Source organism: Cydia pomonella, chromosome 8 (assembly GCF_033807575.1).
Source record: "Cydia pomonella isolate Wapato2018A chromosome 8, ilCydPomo1, whole genome shotgun sequence".
NCBI classification, from domain to species: Eukaryota; Metazoa; Arthropoda; class Insecta; order Lepidoptera; family Tortricidae; genus Cydia; species Cydia pomonella.
The window spans coordinates 21,976,144-21,994,793 of record NC_084710.1 but is presented as its reverse complement, the minus strand read 5'-3'; the positions used below and the strand labels follow the sequence as shown (position 1 = coordinate 21,994,793).

General features: G+C 36.8%; 1 protein-coding gene across 1 annotated transcript; it reads left to right on the top strand.

The window, feature by feature from the left end:
• The first annotated feature begins 13,324 nt into the window (after positions 1-13,324).
• Positions 13,325-15,249, top strand: LOC133520825 (skin secretory protein xP2-like). The gene is made up of 2 exons (XM_061855504.1): positions 13,325-13,411; positions 13,869-15,249. The coding sequence occupies exons 1-2, from the start codon at positions 13,400-13,402 to the stop codon at positions 14,907-14,909; spliced, it is 1,053 nt and encodes a 350-aa protein (XP_061711488.1). The 5' UTR covers positions 13,325-13,399; the 3' UTR covers positions 14,910-15,249.
• Positions 15,250-18,650: the final 3,401 nt, after the last annotated feature.

The following is an 18,650-nucleotide window of genomic DNA, read 5'->3' as shown; positions in this document are numbered from 1 at the left end:
AGAATATCGCGCCAAGTGCGAGCGAAATGCACGATAACTGACGGCCTGATTCGAAGAATGAGATACGATAACGATAAGTTCTCATTTAGATATCGTTTGTATGTCGTATAATTGACAGAAGTTGCTCGATTCGGGCAACGAATGTCACTTTGACGTTGGAAATATCGTAGATAGATCTTATTGGGATCACAGCGGAATCGAAATAAACGTCAATTTTGACATGTCGTTTATTTATCGATCTTTTAAAGATCTTTCCAAGACGTAAACGTGTCTTAATTGTTTTTGAATCGGGCTGTTTCTGACATCAGAGTGCTTAGCCAACATCCCAATAGTTTGCGCCGTAGCGAAAGAAACGCTGTTGTCTCTCTGTCGCTCTTATAAAGTACATCATAGAGTTATTTCACTTATACTTATTTCGAGTATCTCTGGCAGTTAATAAAGTTTACTTGTAAATATAACTCTCTAATAAGGTTAGAGAATCTATCAAAACCTAACTACACTTATAATGGTATCTCGCACAATATCTTGCTCTAAATTGGGCCCCTGTTCGGTGTCGCCGCAAGCGCCTTGGGGCCTGCAGTGTCCTAGTGAGAATATTCCGCGCATAATGTTCTCAGTGCCGTAAACGGCACAAAAGATGTTGTAACTGGCCAGACTTAGTATTCCTGAAGCTAAAAGTAATCTAGCTCTCAGGAAAACTAGCATAACCAGATCCTCAATCTAGCACATAGGTATAGTGTTCTTTTTTCGTATCGATAGCGATTTAAACAGCTAACTGCAAGATTTCCCAAAAAGTTTCTTTAATTCTTCGATTATTATTTAGCTTGACTATCGTGCACTCAGATATGTCTGTTGACAGATCTTCATCATCATCATCTGAAGCATTATAGCTGTGGGTTAACCTTAATCTGGTCAAGCAAATCTCTCCAGTCCGATCTACTCATAGTGTTCCTTCTCCAATGTCATTAAGGTTCTGATATCTCGGTATACGCCGTCCAACCATCTGAGCTTGGGTTTGTCTTTACCGCTGCGGCTCTCCGGTCGGTCTTTTAGAAGGCGTTTGGGTACTCTGGCCTCGTTCATCCGTAACACGTGCCCTGCCCATCGCAGGCATCCGAACTGGTCGACAGATATTCAGCAGGCACATATGTATCGTGCCTAATTTACGCCGTATTTACGCCTTACGCCTAATTTGGTATGTTCATACTTATATGCACCCGCAGTCTAAGGACATTCTGGTAACACATCCGTTCACCAGGATATCAAATTGGTCATCCGGCAACACGTATTTTCACATGACCATAGGCAACCTTGTTCGCGGCTCCAAGCTTCTCTGCGAGACATCTCTCGGGTACAAGATGGACGACCTCCTAACGTCATACATCTCTCTTATGCTAACCAACATGAACAAGCAACGGTCTATGCGTGTCAAGTGAAACGGGTTCATTCCACAGATAATGCTAAGGCGGTACTGAACTGCTTTCTGGAGCTGCACCTTACTCACATCCTTCTTGCAGTACGTCATTTAATAATATCATATAATATTCGTCATGTAATATTCCACCAACATAAGTGTACCTAAATATAAGAAGGTTATCAATCGTCAAGCTGTTATTTTGTCTCGTACTACATAATAAAATACAAAATTTGGAAAATAAACTTATAACGATGCGAATTCAAGAAACGTGAAAACTGTTAGGTACACCCTGTTCGTTAATATCCGTCTTTTGAATACTTTATTCTGTATTTTGATATCTATTTTCTTATATTATAAAGTCAATATTCTTTATTGCACCAAAAATTATACATTTTAACTGTTAAAATATTATTTATTTTGGAATACTACCATCATTCACGCCATATAGTTGCTATTGATGGACCCGAGCTTGGTAAGCACACTGTGGAACGACACCATATCTATTCTGGTGGTTGGACATGAGAATTCTATTCTCGATTGATGACTATTTATGATGTTGACAAGGAATCGTTTAATTTGGAAGCGATAGGGCGAACATATTCCCAAGATCCTTACTAAATTTCATAGACTTTTGTTATGACAATCAAAAGTTATCGTCAAAAATAGATAATTCACATGTCCAACTTTACAAGTATGGCGTCGTTTCTCAGTGAAGCGGTTAGAATGTAAACTCAGATAAAACGCAGAGCGCAGCGGACGGTGCTAATGTGAAGTTATGGTTTCGCTATCAATCTTTATGGTTAGACTAATTTGTAATTCTGGGTAATTTGCATCACAATGACAATAAATATGAGTTGTCATAACTAACATGTTAATTTCCAATATGACTAATATTTGGAGCCTATTACATAACTTTAAATATTGCTAACTGAGTAAGTTCACGATTTAAAAGATCTGCGAATTTAATCATATTTAAATTATTTCTTAAACAAAGCAAACATGTCTTAATATCTTATATGAAAATCTTACTATAATTATGTAGAAGCTGTGAAGAGGAACATAGATATACTATGATCATTTATAAGGTATTTTAAGAAACATACTTACTTCGAGTATGCTAAAGGATAAATGAAGCCATTTTGTATACAAAGAGTTCATAACGCGAAAGATTTCGTATAGATGCTGTGCAATGTGCATCTCAGACCAAGAAAACAAGTGAGTAACATCTACATCAAACAGTCTGAATCGAAGATAATTATATTAAGATGCTTATTGAGTAAGAAAGTGCTTATTGATTAAGAAAGAGCTCTATTAGTAAAAAAGTAATTGAGTAAGCAAGTGCTTATTGAGTAAGAAAGTGCTTATTGAGTACGAAAGTGCTTATTGAGTACGAAAGTGATTATTGAGTAAGAAAGTGCTTATTGAGTAAGAAAGTGATTATTGAGTAAGAAAGTGCTTATTGAGTAAGAAAGTGCATATTGAGTAAGAAAGTGCTTATTGAGTAATAACTTGCTCATTGCTTAAAGCTAATATTGGATGGCGACTGCAGCCGCGTTTAGGTACCGTTTGTGTTCAGACTACTTAGCATCAGGTACGGCTGCAGTATTGCAGCAAGACATCACTGCCGACTTCATTGCTGCCGCAAATACCGCAAATGTCGGCATCAACGTCGATTTTTCACATCTGCAATACGTACTGCGGCAGTAATACTGCCCACTGCGTTACTGCGCGAAATGCCATAACGGTACTTTACAAGACAAGACACTTATATTAAATTTGTCATTTGTAGGGGAACCCGAGGCGAGTTAAAACAGAGGTGAGTTGAAACAACGTAAATTTTGCGGTATATAAACGTCTTGAAGCAGGGATGCATACAACCGTTATTTTTGAACCGGTTTTAGGAGAACATTTCCATAAAGTTATTGCTTCGATGATCTTAAAAAGTCCGCGTTCTTATGAAAGTTCGAAGTAAAACCGGAATAAAACCGGAATTTACCGCTATTTTTCAAACCGGTTCCAAATCTTGGTAGCGCGACATTACTGCCGATATGTATATATGAGTTAGTGGAGTGCCAGACTTTTGTTAAAATATTTAAGACGTTGACTGTACTGTTGGTGAAGCGCTGGTGGCCTAGCGGTAAGAGCGTGCGACTTGCAATCCGGAGGTCGCGGGTTCAAACCCCGGTTCGTACCAATGAGTTTTTCGGAACTTATGTACGAAATATCATTTGATATTTACTAGTCGCTTTTCGGTGAAGGAAAATATCGTGAGGAAACCGGACTAATCCCAACAAGGCCTAGTTTACCCTCTGGGTTGGAAGGTCAGATGGCAGTCGCTTACGTAAAAACTAGTGTCCGCCAAATCTTGGGATTAGTTGTCAAGCGGACCCCAGGCTCCCATGAGCCGTGGCAAAATGCCGGGACAACGCGAGGAAAAAGAAGAGTTGACTGTACTGTTGATCAATCGTTTAAGTAAACCAACTAGTTTTCAGATAAAGTTATGTAAGCGACATATTTTGCCTAGTTACGTTTATTATAAATTAAAGCAGTCCTAACGTAAGAAGACTGGTGGTTCATTTACACTCGCTTTCCGTAATTTATTACTTTTACATTCTCAACTAATATTTTTAATCTTAAATGTAATGAAAGTCTTCAAAATTTAATACGCGTTTCCTTCTTGAGACCGATTTTGATTTAACAATCTGTTATGGTTTTGATCTTATTTTTAATCGACTTCAATTTCATAGAAGGAGGAGGTTCTGAATTCGGTTGTGGCTTTTTTTTGGCACCTTGATTGCTCACGCTGATAGGCGCATGCGAAATTGAAAGGAAAGAGGACGGCCGTTTCTCCGTACATAGTCCCCATTTTCCTCTATGGATACAATACAATACAATACAAATCCTCTTTATTGCACAACCTCTGAAAAAATGTACATGGAAACACATATAATACATGAAGATAGAGGTAAACAACAGGCGGTATATATTAACATTATGGAAAATATTTTTATATAAGTAATTTGATGTATATTAACCGTTGCTACGTTTGACTTTTCGATTTTATGATTATCGTAAAAATAAGGAGCGAAAAACGGATTTAATACAAATTTTAAATGCTCCTAACTCTTGTAATAATTAAAAATTAGAAAAAAATCTAACGTAGGGGCATAGCTCGATATACAACAAATTGTTTCAAAATATTTTCAATAATGTTAAGATCCAGAGAGTAAAATGAGGACAACGTTTTCGTCTTAAGTGAAAATTTTGCGTGAGATGCGCTGGAATACGATCATCAAGGTCATATCTAAACTAGTTGAAGACAAGTTGCTCAATTTGAATCGGGCTCCTTGTAATATATCAGTACCCCTAGTGTAAATATTTTCGACAGCGAAACGTGACGTACGCGTTTGCGTTAAGTGTCATTTTGTATGAGATTTTTGACTTTCCAAAACGTCCCGCTTGGCGCGCTGTTCAAAAACCCAGACAAAATGAGACTTAACGCAAACGCGTACGTCACGTTTCGCTATCGACTAAATTTACACTAGGGGTACTGTATGATGTTTGCCCAACATAATTTATTGTCCTCGGAAAAACGCGCCAAAAAGTCTTCGCCGCAAAAAAAACACTCGAAATACAAGCTTGGATTTGTTAAATGAAATAGTAAAAGTACGTAAGTATCAAATGCGATACAGTAACTTTTTACTGTACCGAGTTCAAAAATATCTTTAGAAGGCAGGGATCCAAAAATATATTTACATGACTTTATTGTCAGTGTTTATAGGCGTGTAATAGTATTTTTTTCTACTCGTCGACTGCAATTTTTGAATTAAGATTTCGTATTCCAAACTGTAATTGGGTACTTTCTATGTATGGGCTCCCAACTCTTACGATCGATACGAAATCTAAATGAAACCATTACAATCGATAAGTCGAAAAATACAGAGTGACCTTAGTCATTGGACAAACCCTGAAATCCCACGTAGGGTGTCTCAGGAATGCTCTGACGTTAATATTTTTTTAATTAGAACAATAGATAAAAAATATATTTTTTCGAACAAAAGTAAGTAAGTAAGTAAGTAGTGTGTTTGTATTAAGGTTGTCTGGAAGAGATCGCTTTTTAGCGATAAGACCGCCTGTTGTTTACCTCTTCTTTATGTGTTGTATTATTTGTACTGTTTCTGTATTGAGGTGTGCAATAAAGTATATTTTGTATTGTATTGTATTGTTATTTGCAATAATCGACAACAAAAAGAAGCACACTGTGTTAATCTTTGGCAGTGTTTTTGACAATTTTTTCGAAATATTTGATAATGATGACATTTTTCAAAAGTCAGAAGCTTATTAGTGTCATAAATAAAAAAAGATAATCAAAAAGGTCGAAGAAGTTTCCATGCTATTCTTTGAGGATATTACCTTAGCTAGTAACACATACAGGCTGCTCCGAAGTAAAAAATGGTAATTTGTTAATTTCTTCGAAACCGCTACACCGGTTGTTATGATACTTTGTACACTGCTTCGAAATACCCTAATGCATATGTACATTTCGGCTTTGTCCAATGGCTAGGGACACACTGTATATTTTTGGAACGTCGGCTTGTAAAGACGTTCGGTAACGCGACTGTACATTTCAAAACAAATAAACGAATACAAACAATAACGGTACAGTTATCACATTACAGAAATACAACAAATAGACAAGAGTAGGTTTGGACGTGAATGTACAACTCTAGACAATTTCGATAAAAAAATAACTAAAAATAAAGCAATTTTGACAGTTACTCAACCATTTCGCGTATTTTTTTACTATTTTCAAATCCTTGAAGCACTCTTATAAATAACCCAGTGAAAGGTGCCGACAGTGAGTAGGCGAATTCTGATTTTAAAATCATGATATTAATTTGACATTAGCTTCGCTCGCACTCACATGTTTTGTACATGTGCCAACACTGTAAACTGACACTACTGTTAGCATGAGAGGGATAATGGGCTATTTTTTTTAATTTTGTTGTCGTTTTTACATATTACTCAGATATTAATAAAATTTGGTGGATAGAGTTTCCTGTTTTTTTTAAAACATACTAGCTCAGTGTTTATTATAATATAAACGCAATTTCATCACGTCCTACAAAATCTTCCCCTTAGTTACGAACACGTATGGAATTTTCGTAACTCAATGGTAATTTTCATATATATTTGTCCCGAATTTTGATTTTGTGTTTATTACGACCAGAATGACTAGAAATAGAATAGAATATAAAAATATTTATTTGGCATAAAAACATAAATAAAAACAATAAAGTAAAGAATGACACGTACACCAAATAGTATGCCGCTCAGTATAAGCCGTGTTTGTTAGGTTTTCAGATCACCCAAAATTAAAAACTAAATAAGAATAGAATAGGAACAGAACATCTTCTAATCTACAAATTTTTATCAAAATCTGTCAATAAAATAAAAAAATGGACCTAATATCAAATCGAAATCATGTTACTACAATCAGAATACGCCTCACGGAAAGAAGTCCTAACTAGTTTAAGCTACCGGTTTCCAAGGTATTTATTGTGGCCAGTCATCGGATTCAAATATTTCGTTACGTTTCATGTAGTGAACATCATTGCCAATTATCTAAGTATGTCTTAGTTCTATTAAAACTAGAAATAGATAATATTGTCTTTGGCTACAGCGACAGATACTCATGAAATAAAACTATGGAAACTGATTATATCGCGTATAATGAATCTATAAGCATTCGCTTCATTTACAGCGTTCGTGGTCAAGAGGTGGCGGAGGGAAAATTACAATGTGTAAAACTCCCCCATACAAAAAAAAAAACTATAAAAAATATAAATATTAAGGCTGGTTTTACATGAAAAATCGGTCCATAAGGCTAGTTATACATTACAACTCTTTTTAAGTCAAAAAGCTACGCGACAAAGCTACGCCGGGTCTAACACTACACCTCTAACCCGAGAAAATTTAAATCCCACCAAAATTTTAGGAAGGTATCCCAATATAGGACCGGCAAGAAACTCGGCGGGACACATCTTTTCAAAACATTACATTTTATAATTATCATGAATAGAAACCTAAGTAATTATACTAAGAATGTCCCATATCATCCAAGACAAGCATTTTTACGTGACACTGATGTATGGGAGGTATTAAAATTCACTCGTAATAGCAACAGATAAATATTATGAGCCTTTCAAATGGTTGGGGCCGAATATGTAAACACAAATTAATATTTAGTTCCTTTTATTTCCTTTCCGTTCCTTCACTTCAGTTCCTTTAAGATTACACATTGCTTTACGAAGTTTATTCGTTTATAAATTACCAAAAAAGTAACGTCTAGAGTTACAGAAATAAAAAAACCTACATATGTCAATCCCCTGCCGGTAAAAATAAACTTTAAACGCAGTTAGATGAGGTTCAAAATTAAATAGCAAAAATTTTGATTGATAACTACAATGGAATCTACATTAATGGCAGGAAAACATTAAATCATGAGTGCATGAATTGTGCAGGATACTTCATTCGTGCGGCAAATCTATGTTAAAAATAATTTTACAATCCTTGGTTATTCCTTAATATTGAGATCATGGACTACCTCCTCTAAACTCTGCATTATAAAGCGTTTGTAAATATTCGAGGTAAACACAGAGATAGTTCGTGTCATCCACGATGACGTGCAGTTTTGTCAAATCTAGCCTTTAATAACAATACGAGTCGAGGTTAATGTGTAGAAGACCGTTTATCAGGTAAGACTCGCTTTCGTCGCTTTTAACACTTGCGCTTATACACATACTCCACTTAGAGAAGGTCGGTAGAGAAGATGGAGAGAAGATCTTCCTTTCTGACGGTGTCTGAGCGAAGTACCTACGTATGTAAATCATTCTGCCATTTCCGTCATTCCTAATCAAATATTCTTTATGGCCGTCTTCCCTATATAATAATGACCTTAGTTTTCTGGATTTTTTCACAAACTAACACCCAGAGTGCCTATTTAGTGTGATAAATCGAAGCGGAGGAGCGCTCGGCTACTTAAATCACGGCAGCTCCATCACGAAGCCCGGCAATTGTTTAATATCGCTAACCGTTTCTTGAAAGGTCCTTGAAGACCCTAGGTGCTTTGCCCTGTATACGACTGCAGTCTGGTAGAATATGTTTGGTTATCATATCATTTCGTAGCATATCTTTATTGTGTTCGAGTTGGTTTGGCAGATTAATTATTATTATTTCATCTTCCATACACGTTCGGCCCGTGGGCGGTCAACACATATAAAATTATAAATACACCTAAAATTATGACATATTGGTTGCACTAGACTTGAGTGTTCCCTTGTAATGAGCTTTCTCGCGAACAGGAAAATTTACTAGCGTTCGTCTAATAATTCGCAGAATATGCTAAAACTACGAATGCTAAACGTTCTGCTCGAGTGAATGCACGAGTCTATCAGCACCTTTATTTTAAACAGTACAGGGGGCCTACTGCGAAAATCGAAGTTCGTCGTTTGCGGGCATTTTTCTCTGTCACTTTAATTACGTCTTAGTGAGAATATAAGAGAAAGATCCCCGCAAGTTGCGAATTTCGGTTTTCGTAGGAGGCCCCCAGGTCGTAAAGGTGGAGACCAATGCTAGGTGTTCGCGAGTCGTGTTGCGTGCTCCGTCTAATAAGAAGTGATCTATGATTGGAATTCACGAATATCCAAAATAATTATTAGGTAGGCTTACAAAGTATTTGTGGTAGCTACTGCATTTCAACCTTGATGAATCATGTTTAATTCATTATATAGTTAAAGTATAGATTTCTACCGTAAATAATAACACTTAAATATGCGTACAAGTTTTACTACATACATAAGTACTTGATACTATCTCCGACGTGGTGGAATTTGTGTAGTAAAAACAAAAGTTATATTTATTGAATTATTTTTTCACATGTAGATCAAACGAGTCCATAATTTGACTCATAATACGAGTACCATACTCATAGTACCATGTGGTACCATTATCGTGTATTTTTATTTACATATGTAAAAATACAAAAGGCAATTACTTCAAGAAATGAAGTTTCACGAAATATTATTATACGATCAAAATTAACTACATTAAACATAACTCATAATAGTAATGTTTTCATGTAGAGGTCGCGGGTTCAAATCCTGGCTCGTACCAATGAGATTTTCGGAACTTATGTACGAAATATCATTTTCGGTGAAGGAAAACATCGTGAGGAAACTTGCATACATCGGCGAAGAAATTCAAAGGTGTATGTGAAATCCCCAACCCGCATTGGGCTAGCGTGGGGACTATCGCACGATCAGGTGGCCTTCAATTCAATTCAAATATACTTTATTCTTCAGTGTCTCATTTAAAAAATAAGGAAAATTAATCTTCATAATTCACGGAAAAAGGCATATAAGATTTGACAAGCTGCAAGTAATGCATTACTATAGAGGCCAGGAAACGAAGGGTTGCATGCCAAGTAGATATAGATGGCCGAGCGTAGCGAAATAAGGAGCGGATAGGGATACGAGGCCGGCAAGCCCGTTCCTCACCGAGATTTGTATAGTGCTTTTCTCAAACTTGCAATGAAATAAAAAAATGTAGTCAATTTGTTTTATTCGTAGTCACAGCTAAAAACAAATTACGAATCTACTACTACTAGTCTACTATTAGTTGAATGCCAAGATATTGTGTCAAAATTCGACGTATAATATCAAAAGAATCAATTGCCTTACAGGCCTAGGTGTGTAAGGCTGTATGAAATTCCTTTACATATCATCTACACTCATCGCACTGGACTCTTAGTATTTCCGGACCTAATTTGAAGTAAGTCGTTACGTATTTAGTTATCCGTCAAGTTTGAATTAGTACGAATAGGTACGTAATATTGGAAGAGCAAAAAATGGCAGAACCTAGCACAAGTCGCGATCAGGTCTAGGCATTAAGACCAAATATAGAGATTCTATGGCGGTTGTCCTGAGATTTATGTTTGTTGCAGTTGCTTTGGAACATCTTTCGAAATACAAATAATGAATTATAGGCATAGATGGTGGAAATTATGCTAAATGATGGAGAAAGCTGAAATCAAAAACACTGCAATCGGGACGAGGGTGTTAGGATCCCATCCACATAGAATCCAGTCATTAGTATGTAATGTATATTGTGAATAGTTATTATGAACTGTTTGTTATGCTTTTATTTTAGGATAATTTAATCAAATTTCTATAAAGAGCTACTGTACTTAATTGCATGGTTTCTATAATAATTATTGTATTTTTTCTTATTTAATGCATGTTAATTATAAGATGTAATCTTTTAAAAATATGTGTCCCGCCGAGTTTCTTACCGGTCCATATCGGGATACCCTCCTCCAATTGAGAAGGATTTAAATCTTCTCGGGTCAAAGGTGTAGGGTTAGAGCCGGTGTAGTTTTATTTGACGTTCATAAGCGCATTGTAATATGCCTACTTGAATAATAAACTATCTTTATATTCAAAATGTTGAGTGGAAGCAAGTCAAAATACGACTTCATGTCTCTCTTGTACTGTTTGATTGGAAGAAATCAAACAGTCTGATCAGATAAATTTAGCATAAGTACCATGTTTTTAAATAGTACAAAAAGTACTAAAACGTTCATATTTCCAGAATAGAAGGTAAAAAGAATGGTTTTTCTAGCCCACATAGTTTAAGAAATAATGGCAAATGAAAGTGTCAATTTTCTTTTGGCCCTCCTGTCTTTTTCCGACTTTGTGGAAGTCGAGGCGAGAACTATAGTTTTGATACTTAATTAAATATAAAATATAAATAATTATTATATGGAAATTCTTATACAAATTGACTAAGTCCCACGGTAAGCCAAGAAGACTTGTGTCGTAGGTACTCAGACAACGATATATATAATATACAAATACTCAAAATCAGGAACAAATATCTGTGCTCATCACACAAATAAATGCCCTCACTACCAACTAGCCCAGACTAGTGGTCAATTACGTATTGAACCTTGCTATGGCCCATGCCATAGTTGTATTCATATAAAGGTGACATATTTCCTAGCCAGTACTGTATTAACCTAAAGCTATAGAAGTAAACATGCGCAAGAGACATCAATAGTGTTTGTTCAGAAATGTCGAAACGTATGTGTACTCGAACGTTAACGAGTCGGGTTGCTGGGCATGAATGAATTTCAATATTTACATAACTGCATTACATACTATTATGTACTTATTGGGAATATTACGGAAGTATAACTCATATTATATTTTTTTTTATATTTAGAACAAAATTAGTAAGTATTCAAAAAAGTTTTTTTGGCAATCAAAACGAAAATATTCAAGAATTGATTTCTTTTTAGTCGTTATAAGAAAATGTATAAGTTAATATTTTTATTACTTCTAAATTACGATCTTTCACAACATTCTTATTTATTGTTTACATTATAATTTAGAAACCGTTATATTAATTATACCGTTTATATTCATAAACAATTTAAATCTTTATTTTGAAATGTTATCATTTCGTTTTTAAAGATTGTAGCAGGATCTCGACGACTCAAATAAAACTTCGATTCTTAGTGAAGTGTATAATTTTCCAATGTACTGGTTACAAGGGTTTAATTGCCAAAACGGATAGATGTAGAATGTGGTTGGTTGTTCATAGTATGGAAGATGATAAGAGAATGATTTTGCAATATTTGATCAGTACAAAAGGTGATTTAAATTATGTGCTTCTAATTGGCCGCGATACAGGCTATGTGGAGCGCTCCTAATGGTGCTTCTGAAAAGCTTCCGAATAGCTTCCGAGCCCGACGGCTGCGTTTATCTACTGCATTGGGAATATTTTTATGTAAGTAATAATAAGTTGCATTCGCAACAAGATTTATGATTGTAATAGTAACTTACGAGTTTGGTTTTCAATAGATGATGTAACGAAAATAATGGCGATCCTTTTAAGGGCATATTTGGTTCGTCTTAGTAGGAAAAAAGAAGAAAACTTTTTTGACGCAAAAAAATGGGACAAGTCGTCCAAGTCAGCCGATCCTTCGTACAAGCCCAAACATTGAAAGAGTTTCTGATAAATAAATGTTACTAAAACTTACAGGACATTTTTTATGATGATGTTACAGACACCTTCTAAGCAATTAGGTATAATAAAAAAATTAATAATCGAAACAATGACATTAATTTACAAACTTACCTAAATTTAACCAAAAATTAAATTTATAATATGAATATTGTATATTTAATTAATTTATTTGTTTAACATTTATTAGTGATATCATGTGTAATATAATAATAGCTTCATGACCCGATTTTTTTGAATAAATTAATAATTTCGCTAACAATATGATAATATGTTATGAGTTATGAGTAAGTTATTACGCTATGCCCTCACAAGGTCCATGTGTCATTCCAGGTACCATGATTGCAAAGAAGAATTATGAAAAAAATCACGATATTTTTTTCTAATCATATCACTGAACGGGTCCCCACGATTCTGGTTACACCTTGTATAAAAATAAGCATCTCACAGATATTATAGGTGTAGGTAACCTTTAATTATACAAAACAAATCTGTTAACTATTTAATTACTTATAATCTTACAACTGCAGATTATTGTCAAACCAAAAAATAATTAAACCCACATTTAACTAACCTATACGGAACAAGATTATGGCTGTTGCAAATTTTGCCTTTGAGCTAGAGAAACGAACGGTCTTTAAGCACTTTTACCAAATTTTACAAAATAAACTATATACAATTTTACTAAAGCCATGCAGATTGTTAAGCCAAACCTAATTAAGCCTCAAAATAAGCTATCCGCGGTCCGAACCCCTCGCTAGCGAAAGTGTAACATGGTCCTACTGCCTCCGTTTTTTACGCGCGCGCGCAGTTCACTATATATAGCGAAGCTACGACCAAACACGCATCATTCGCATTCAGGACTTCACTTCAGTGCAACCCACGCGCAGCATCATGAAGCTCATGGTGTGTTCACTATTGTGTTTAATTCTAAATTTAAAATAGTGATTTCAGTGACAGTGACTTAGTGAAGTGCGTGGGAGCTTATTCCATGTTCTAGTTTGAGTTTCTTATGCATTTGAATTATGCAATGCGGAAAGGCTTTGTCGTTGTAACTGGATATCGATTAATGATAGTCTAGTATTAATTACGCTCAATTCAATTTACTATCACATACGATCGGCCCAGTTAAAGTCACTTTTAGATCCCCCAAGATAAATCATTCAAACCATCACTAGAGAAATGGAAATTAGTTTCTTTGCTTAAATCAAATTAAGGTTGGAGAGGGTGACGGAAACACTTCCTCATCCTCATAATGTATCTCATTCCGCGAGCAAAATAAGCTATGTTTCTATTACCTTTCATGACCTTAACTCAATTTAATTGGTATTTAATTCCTAATTAACATAAGTAATTGTTACAGCTCGTGGCCGCCAGTCTGGTGGCTCTTCTGGCCTTCGCGCACGCGGAAGAGGCAAAGAAAGCAGAAAAAGAAGTGGCAGTGACCGACAACAAAGAGGCGGCGACCGACGACAAAAAACACGAGAAGCGAGGGCTCTTCGACATCGGACTGGGCTACGGCCACGGCGGGTTCGAGAGCGGCTGGGACAGTGGCTTGGGAGGACTCGGACACGGTCACCAGGAAACACACAAAACCATCACCGTTGTCAAGAACGTCCCAGTTCCCTACCCGGTTGAGAAGCATATCCCCTATCCCGTTGAGAAGAAAGTCCCCTACCCAGTTAAAGTACATGTCCCGGAACCTTACCCAGTCGTGAAACACGTCCCTTATCCAGTCAAGGAGATCGTTAAAGTACCTGTTCATGTCCCCGCGCCCTACCCCGTTGAAAAGAAGGTACCTTACCCAGTTCATGTGCCAGTTGACAGGCCCGTTCCCGTTAAAGTATACGTGCCCCAGCCCTACCCCGTAGAGAAGCAGGTACATGTCCCAGTAAAGGTCCCAGTGCCCGCTCCCTACCCAGTTGAAAAGAAGGTCCCGTACCCAGTGAAGGTGCCCGTCCATGTGCCCGCTCCTTACCCCGTTGAGAAGATCGTGCATGTCCCATACAAGGTGCATGTCGACAGGCCCTACCCCGTACATGTGCCCAAGCCCGTTCCCTACCCGGTTGAGAAGCCTGTCCCCTACCCCGTTGAGAAGCCCGTGCCCTACCCCGTGAAGGTCCCCGTCGACAGGCCCGTCCCAGTCCATGTTGAAAAGCCCGTGCCCTACCCAGTCAAGGTGCCCGTGCCAGCGCCCTACCCCGTCGAGAAGCACATCCCCTACCCGGTCGAGAAGCCCGTGCCCTACCCAGTCAAGGTGCCCGTCGACAGACCGTACCCCGTCCACATCGAGAAGCACGTGCCCGTCCACATTGAAAAGCCGGTGCCTTACCCAGTAAAGGTCCCCGTCCCAGTTGTCGTTCATGGTCATGGTCACGAGTATGGACATCATGAGAGCTATTAGAGGCTGCAGGAAGCCGAAACTGAATGTGATATGTAAATTTTAAGCTTAGCACGGTAATACGACGCGCGGGGGCCGAGCGGCGCGCCCTCAGAAGCATAGTAGCTTCCGCTAGATACTTGGAGGTACCGCCGCTCGACCCGCGCACGAAACGCACTGAAAAATACTCCTTTTAGTCTATTTTTTGTTGTGATTTTTGTTTAAGCTTAGCCAGATCGGTGTTATGTTTTTTTAGTCCTGAGTTGATGTACCTGTTATTTTATAGAATTTCGTTCTTCCTTTGTGAAAAGTATTTTTATACGAACTGAGTAATAAAGTTTGGCTTTGCCAAAAGATAATTGTATGCGCTGGTTTTATTCTCACACTATAAACATATTGTTTTGAGCGTTAAGCTACGCATTAAGGGTAATAAAAAACTGATTATTAGCATTGTTGAGATATACGAAATGGCATAATATGACCCAGATCTGTATCGCTGGACGGCGCATGGCGTAATAGCGTCCCGACATTAAACGTACTACGAGATCTTTGTTTTGCGTAATATTTACTATCTACATACATACAATTAGAGCTATAGTTTAAACGCAAGATTTCAATAGCACATTAAAAACTGTAATAACACGTCATAATGCATAAAATTGTTAGTTAGTGGCAGCGTCATTTAGTAAATGGCGGTTGCAAAATGGTGGATGGTGATTTAGTCTTGTTTGCGACACAGCGGTGCGCCATCGGAGGATATGTGTTGCGAAAATGCATGCTAAATTACAAATAACTCATGTTTTGTTTTAAAACTACCACGAACACAGCCCTGGTCGGCCAATGTCACTAGATATAGGCAACAAAACTTATTAACCACTTTACGTCTACCTTTTTTTATTTACCAAGTTTTAATGAAACCTACGTTAACCTTATCATCACATGCATATTCTAACCTCTAAACTATTCAGATTTTAATTTACTTGACCCCACGCTAGCGTCTCCCGAGCGTTGTCTGCTGGTCAACTCTATGGCTGTTGCTCGACGCAACGTTGGCGCAACTGCGCAGCGACGCCATTTTCTATAACGCCGACTACACGCCGACGCTCAAAAGACGCTAGTGTGGGGTGGCTATAAGCGTTATGCAAAGCTTATAGTCACGTGTAGTCGACACGTATAGTCGAACATCAAGTATAGAGTTTATAAGGATATGTATGTATCGCAGCCATCTGGTTAAGTTTGTCAGTTAATTAGTCGCCTACAAGTATAGGCCGATAGAAAATCACTCAAGGTTTAACAACTTAGCGTATTGAAAGTCAGTTCTTTGAAAACGACTGGTTCACTCAGCCAAGTGATTGAAATGTAACCTACAAAACTTAAAGAAATGAAATGACATAAAATAAAATAAATAAATAATAAATTTACAATAAAATACAAACCCAACCTAACCGAACATCAAATTCATCAATGTCCAAATTAACTAAATGACTACACGACGTTCACCCATCTAAACGTTGCGATCAATGACTTGGCTGGTTGTTCTTCAGCCAACTACTTTAACCAGTTGGCTGCGACATATACATCCTTACCACCAAGTTTATGCAGAGTTAGCGTGGTGAAATTCTATCTATATGTCCCAATGCTGGGCACAAGCCTCTCATTGTACGGTCACGTCTGAAAATATCGGTACGAAAAATTTGCCAAAAATATGTAAACACTACCTTAATATATGGGCAATAAAGTCGTGTATACATATTTTTGGCACATTTGGTGACTGTATAAAAGGATTTTGTCCCCACGCTCATAAAACCGTACTGTATTGTATTTATGTAGATATCTTAAGACATAGCGATTATGATCTGTTTTATGGGCCCGATTAAAATCGATGCTGTAATGGGTGTAAAAGATTGATGTACTCAGGAACGTACTAGTTTTGTTTTATGCGTATAATTATAGAGAATGCGTGCGCAATGTAATAATATGGCGGAAAACTAGTCAAACAACGCTAATGTTAGAGAATGATAAACCTAAAAAAAATATATGATGTACATTACCATTCAAACTTCCACCGAAAATTAGTTTGAACGAGATCTAGTAAGTCGTTTTTTTTAATACGTCAAAAATAAAGATAATTTTTTTTTTTCATTAAACCCATATTTGTGGAGTATCGATGGATAGGTCTTCAAAAATGATACTTAGGTTTCTAATATCATTTTTGTCTAAACTGAATAGTTTGCGCGAGAGACACTTCCAAAGTGGAAAAATGTGTCCCCCCCCCCCCTGTAACTTCTAAAATAACAGAATGAAAAGTCTAAAAAAAATATATGATACACATTACCATGCAAACTTCCACCGAAAATTGGTTTGAACGAGATCTAGTAAGTCGTTTTTTTTAATACGTCATAAATGGTACGGAACCCTTCATGGGCGAGTCCGACTCGCACTTGGCCGCTTTTTATATACTACGTCGGTGGAAAACAAGCATACGGCCCGCCTGGTGGTAAGCAGTCTCCGTAGCCTATGTACGCCTGCAACTCCAGAGGAGATACATGCGCATGCCGACCCTAACACTCCGCACTCTCATTGAGCTCTGGAGTAAAAAAGATAAACAGGTTTCTTAAAAAAATGTGTGCAATTTATTTAACAGAAATTAAGTGACAGAAATGACAGGGAAAATCTATGACATTTAAAAATATGAAAAAGTAAAGAGCTAAAAAGGCCGTGATATACAGAGAGCATTTAGAAATACATTTCATACCATACATATCATAGACTGCTTACCATCAGGCGGGCCGTATACTTGTTTGCCACCGTCGTAGTATAAAATAAAACATAATTACAGAAATGTAGTAAAATGAATTTATTTTTCCAAATTAACTACAGCGTTTTGTTCTGAAATTCGTTTCATAAACACCAAGTAGGTACATAAAATAAATGAATTCTAAATAATTCAAAATTAATGACTAATTTGGTTAAACATTGAATGGGTTATATAGATTTATTTTGACCACTGAGGTTATCAATATGCGGTAGGCGGCTTACATCGATTGCAGAAAGAAAAGTTTCATCTACGTATTTAGATAACTTCCATAGAAAACCTCATAAAATAAAACCTAATATAAATGACTTAGATTTCATTACACATTACACAACTATTTTCTTATTATTTAATTAGATCGATGACTCAAGGTCAAATCTACATTCGATCACCGATCGAACTTTCTGGAATGCGTATACCATTTTACCACTTCCAAATCAGTCCTTATCCAATTCTAATTCTCCAAAAATGAACTTTTTGAGTAACAGTTTAAGACCTACTTTTCAATGTTACATGGACAGACATAAAAGCAGTTTATGTAGACATGTTTATGTTACGCAAAGCTATGGAAGTAATCGTAATCTTCAATCGCACAGCTTCTGAGTTGCGTGGCGAAATGTTCTATTAAGTCTTATCTATAGTTTCCCAATGTATTTATACTCTATACGGTAAACGATTAAACCTTATTTTCATACCTTACTGAGAGGGAAGAGTTGACTGAACTTGGAAGTGTTTCATTACACCTTATTTTCGTTTTGCCTATTTACCAAAATTCTTGTAGATCTCAAAACAAAATACTGTCAACATTAATTTTTTTTTTGCTCAAAATACCACATTCCCGATACGCATTGACCTAAAATAAACGTCCAGTCAACCAATTTGAATCCTAGGCCACTATAGAACCTTGTCGTTTTAACTAATCTATACATGACATGCATCAGTCAATAAGC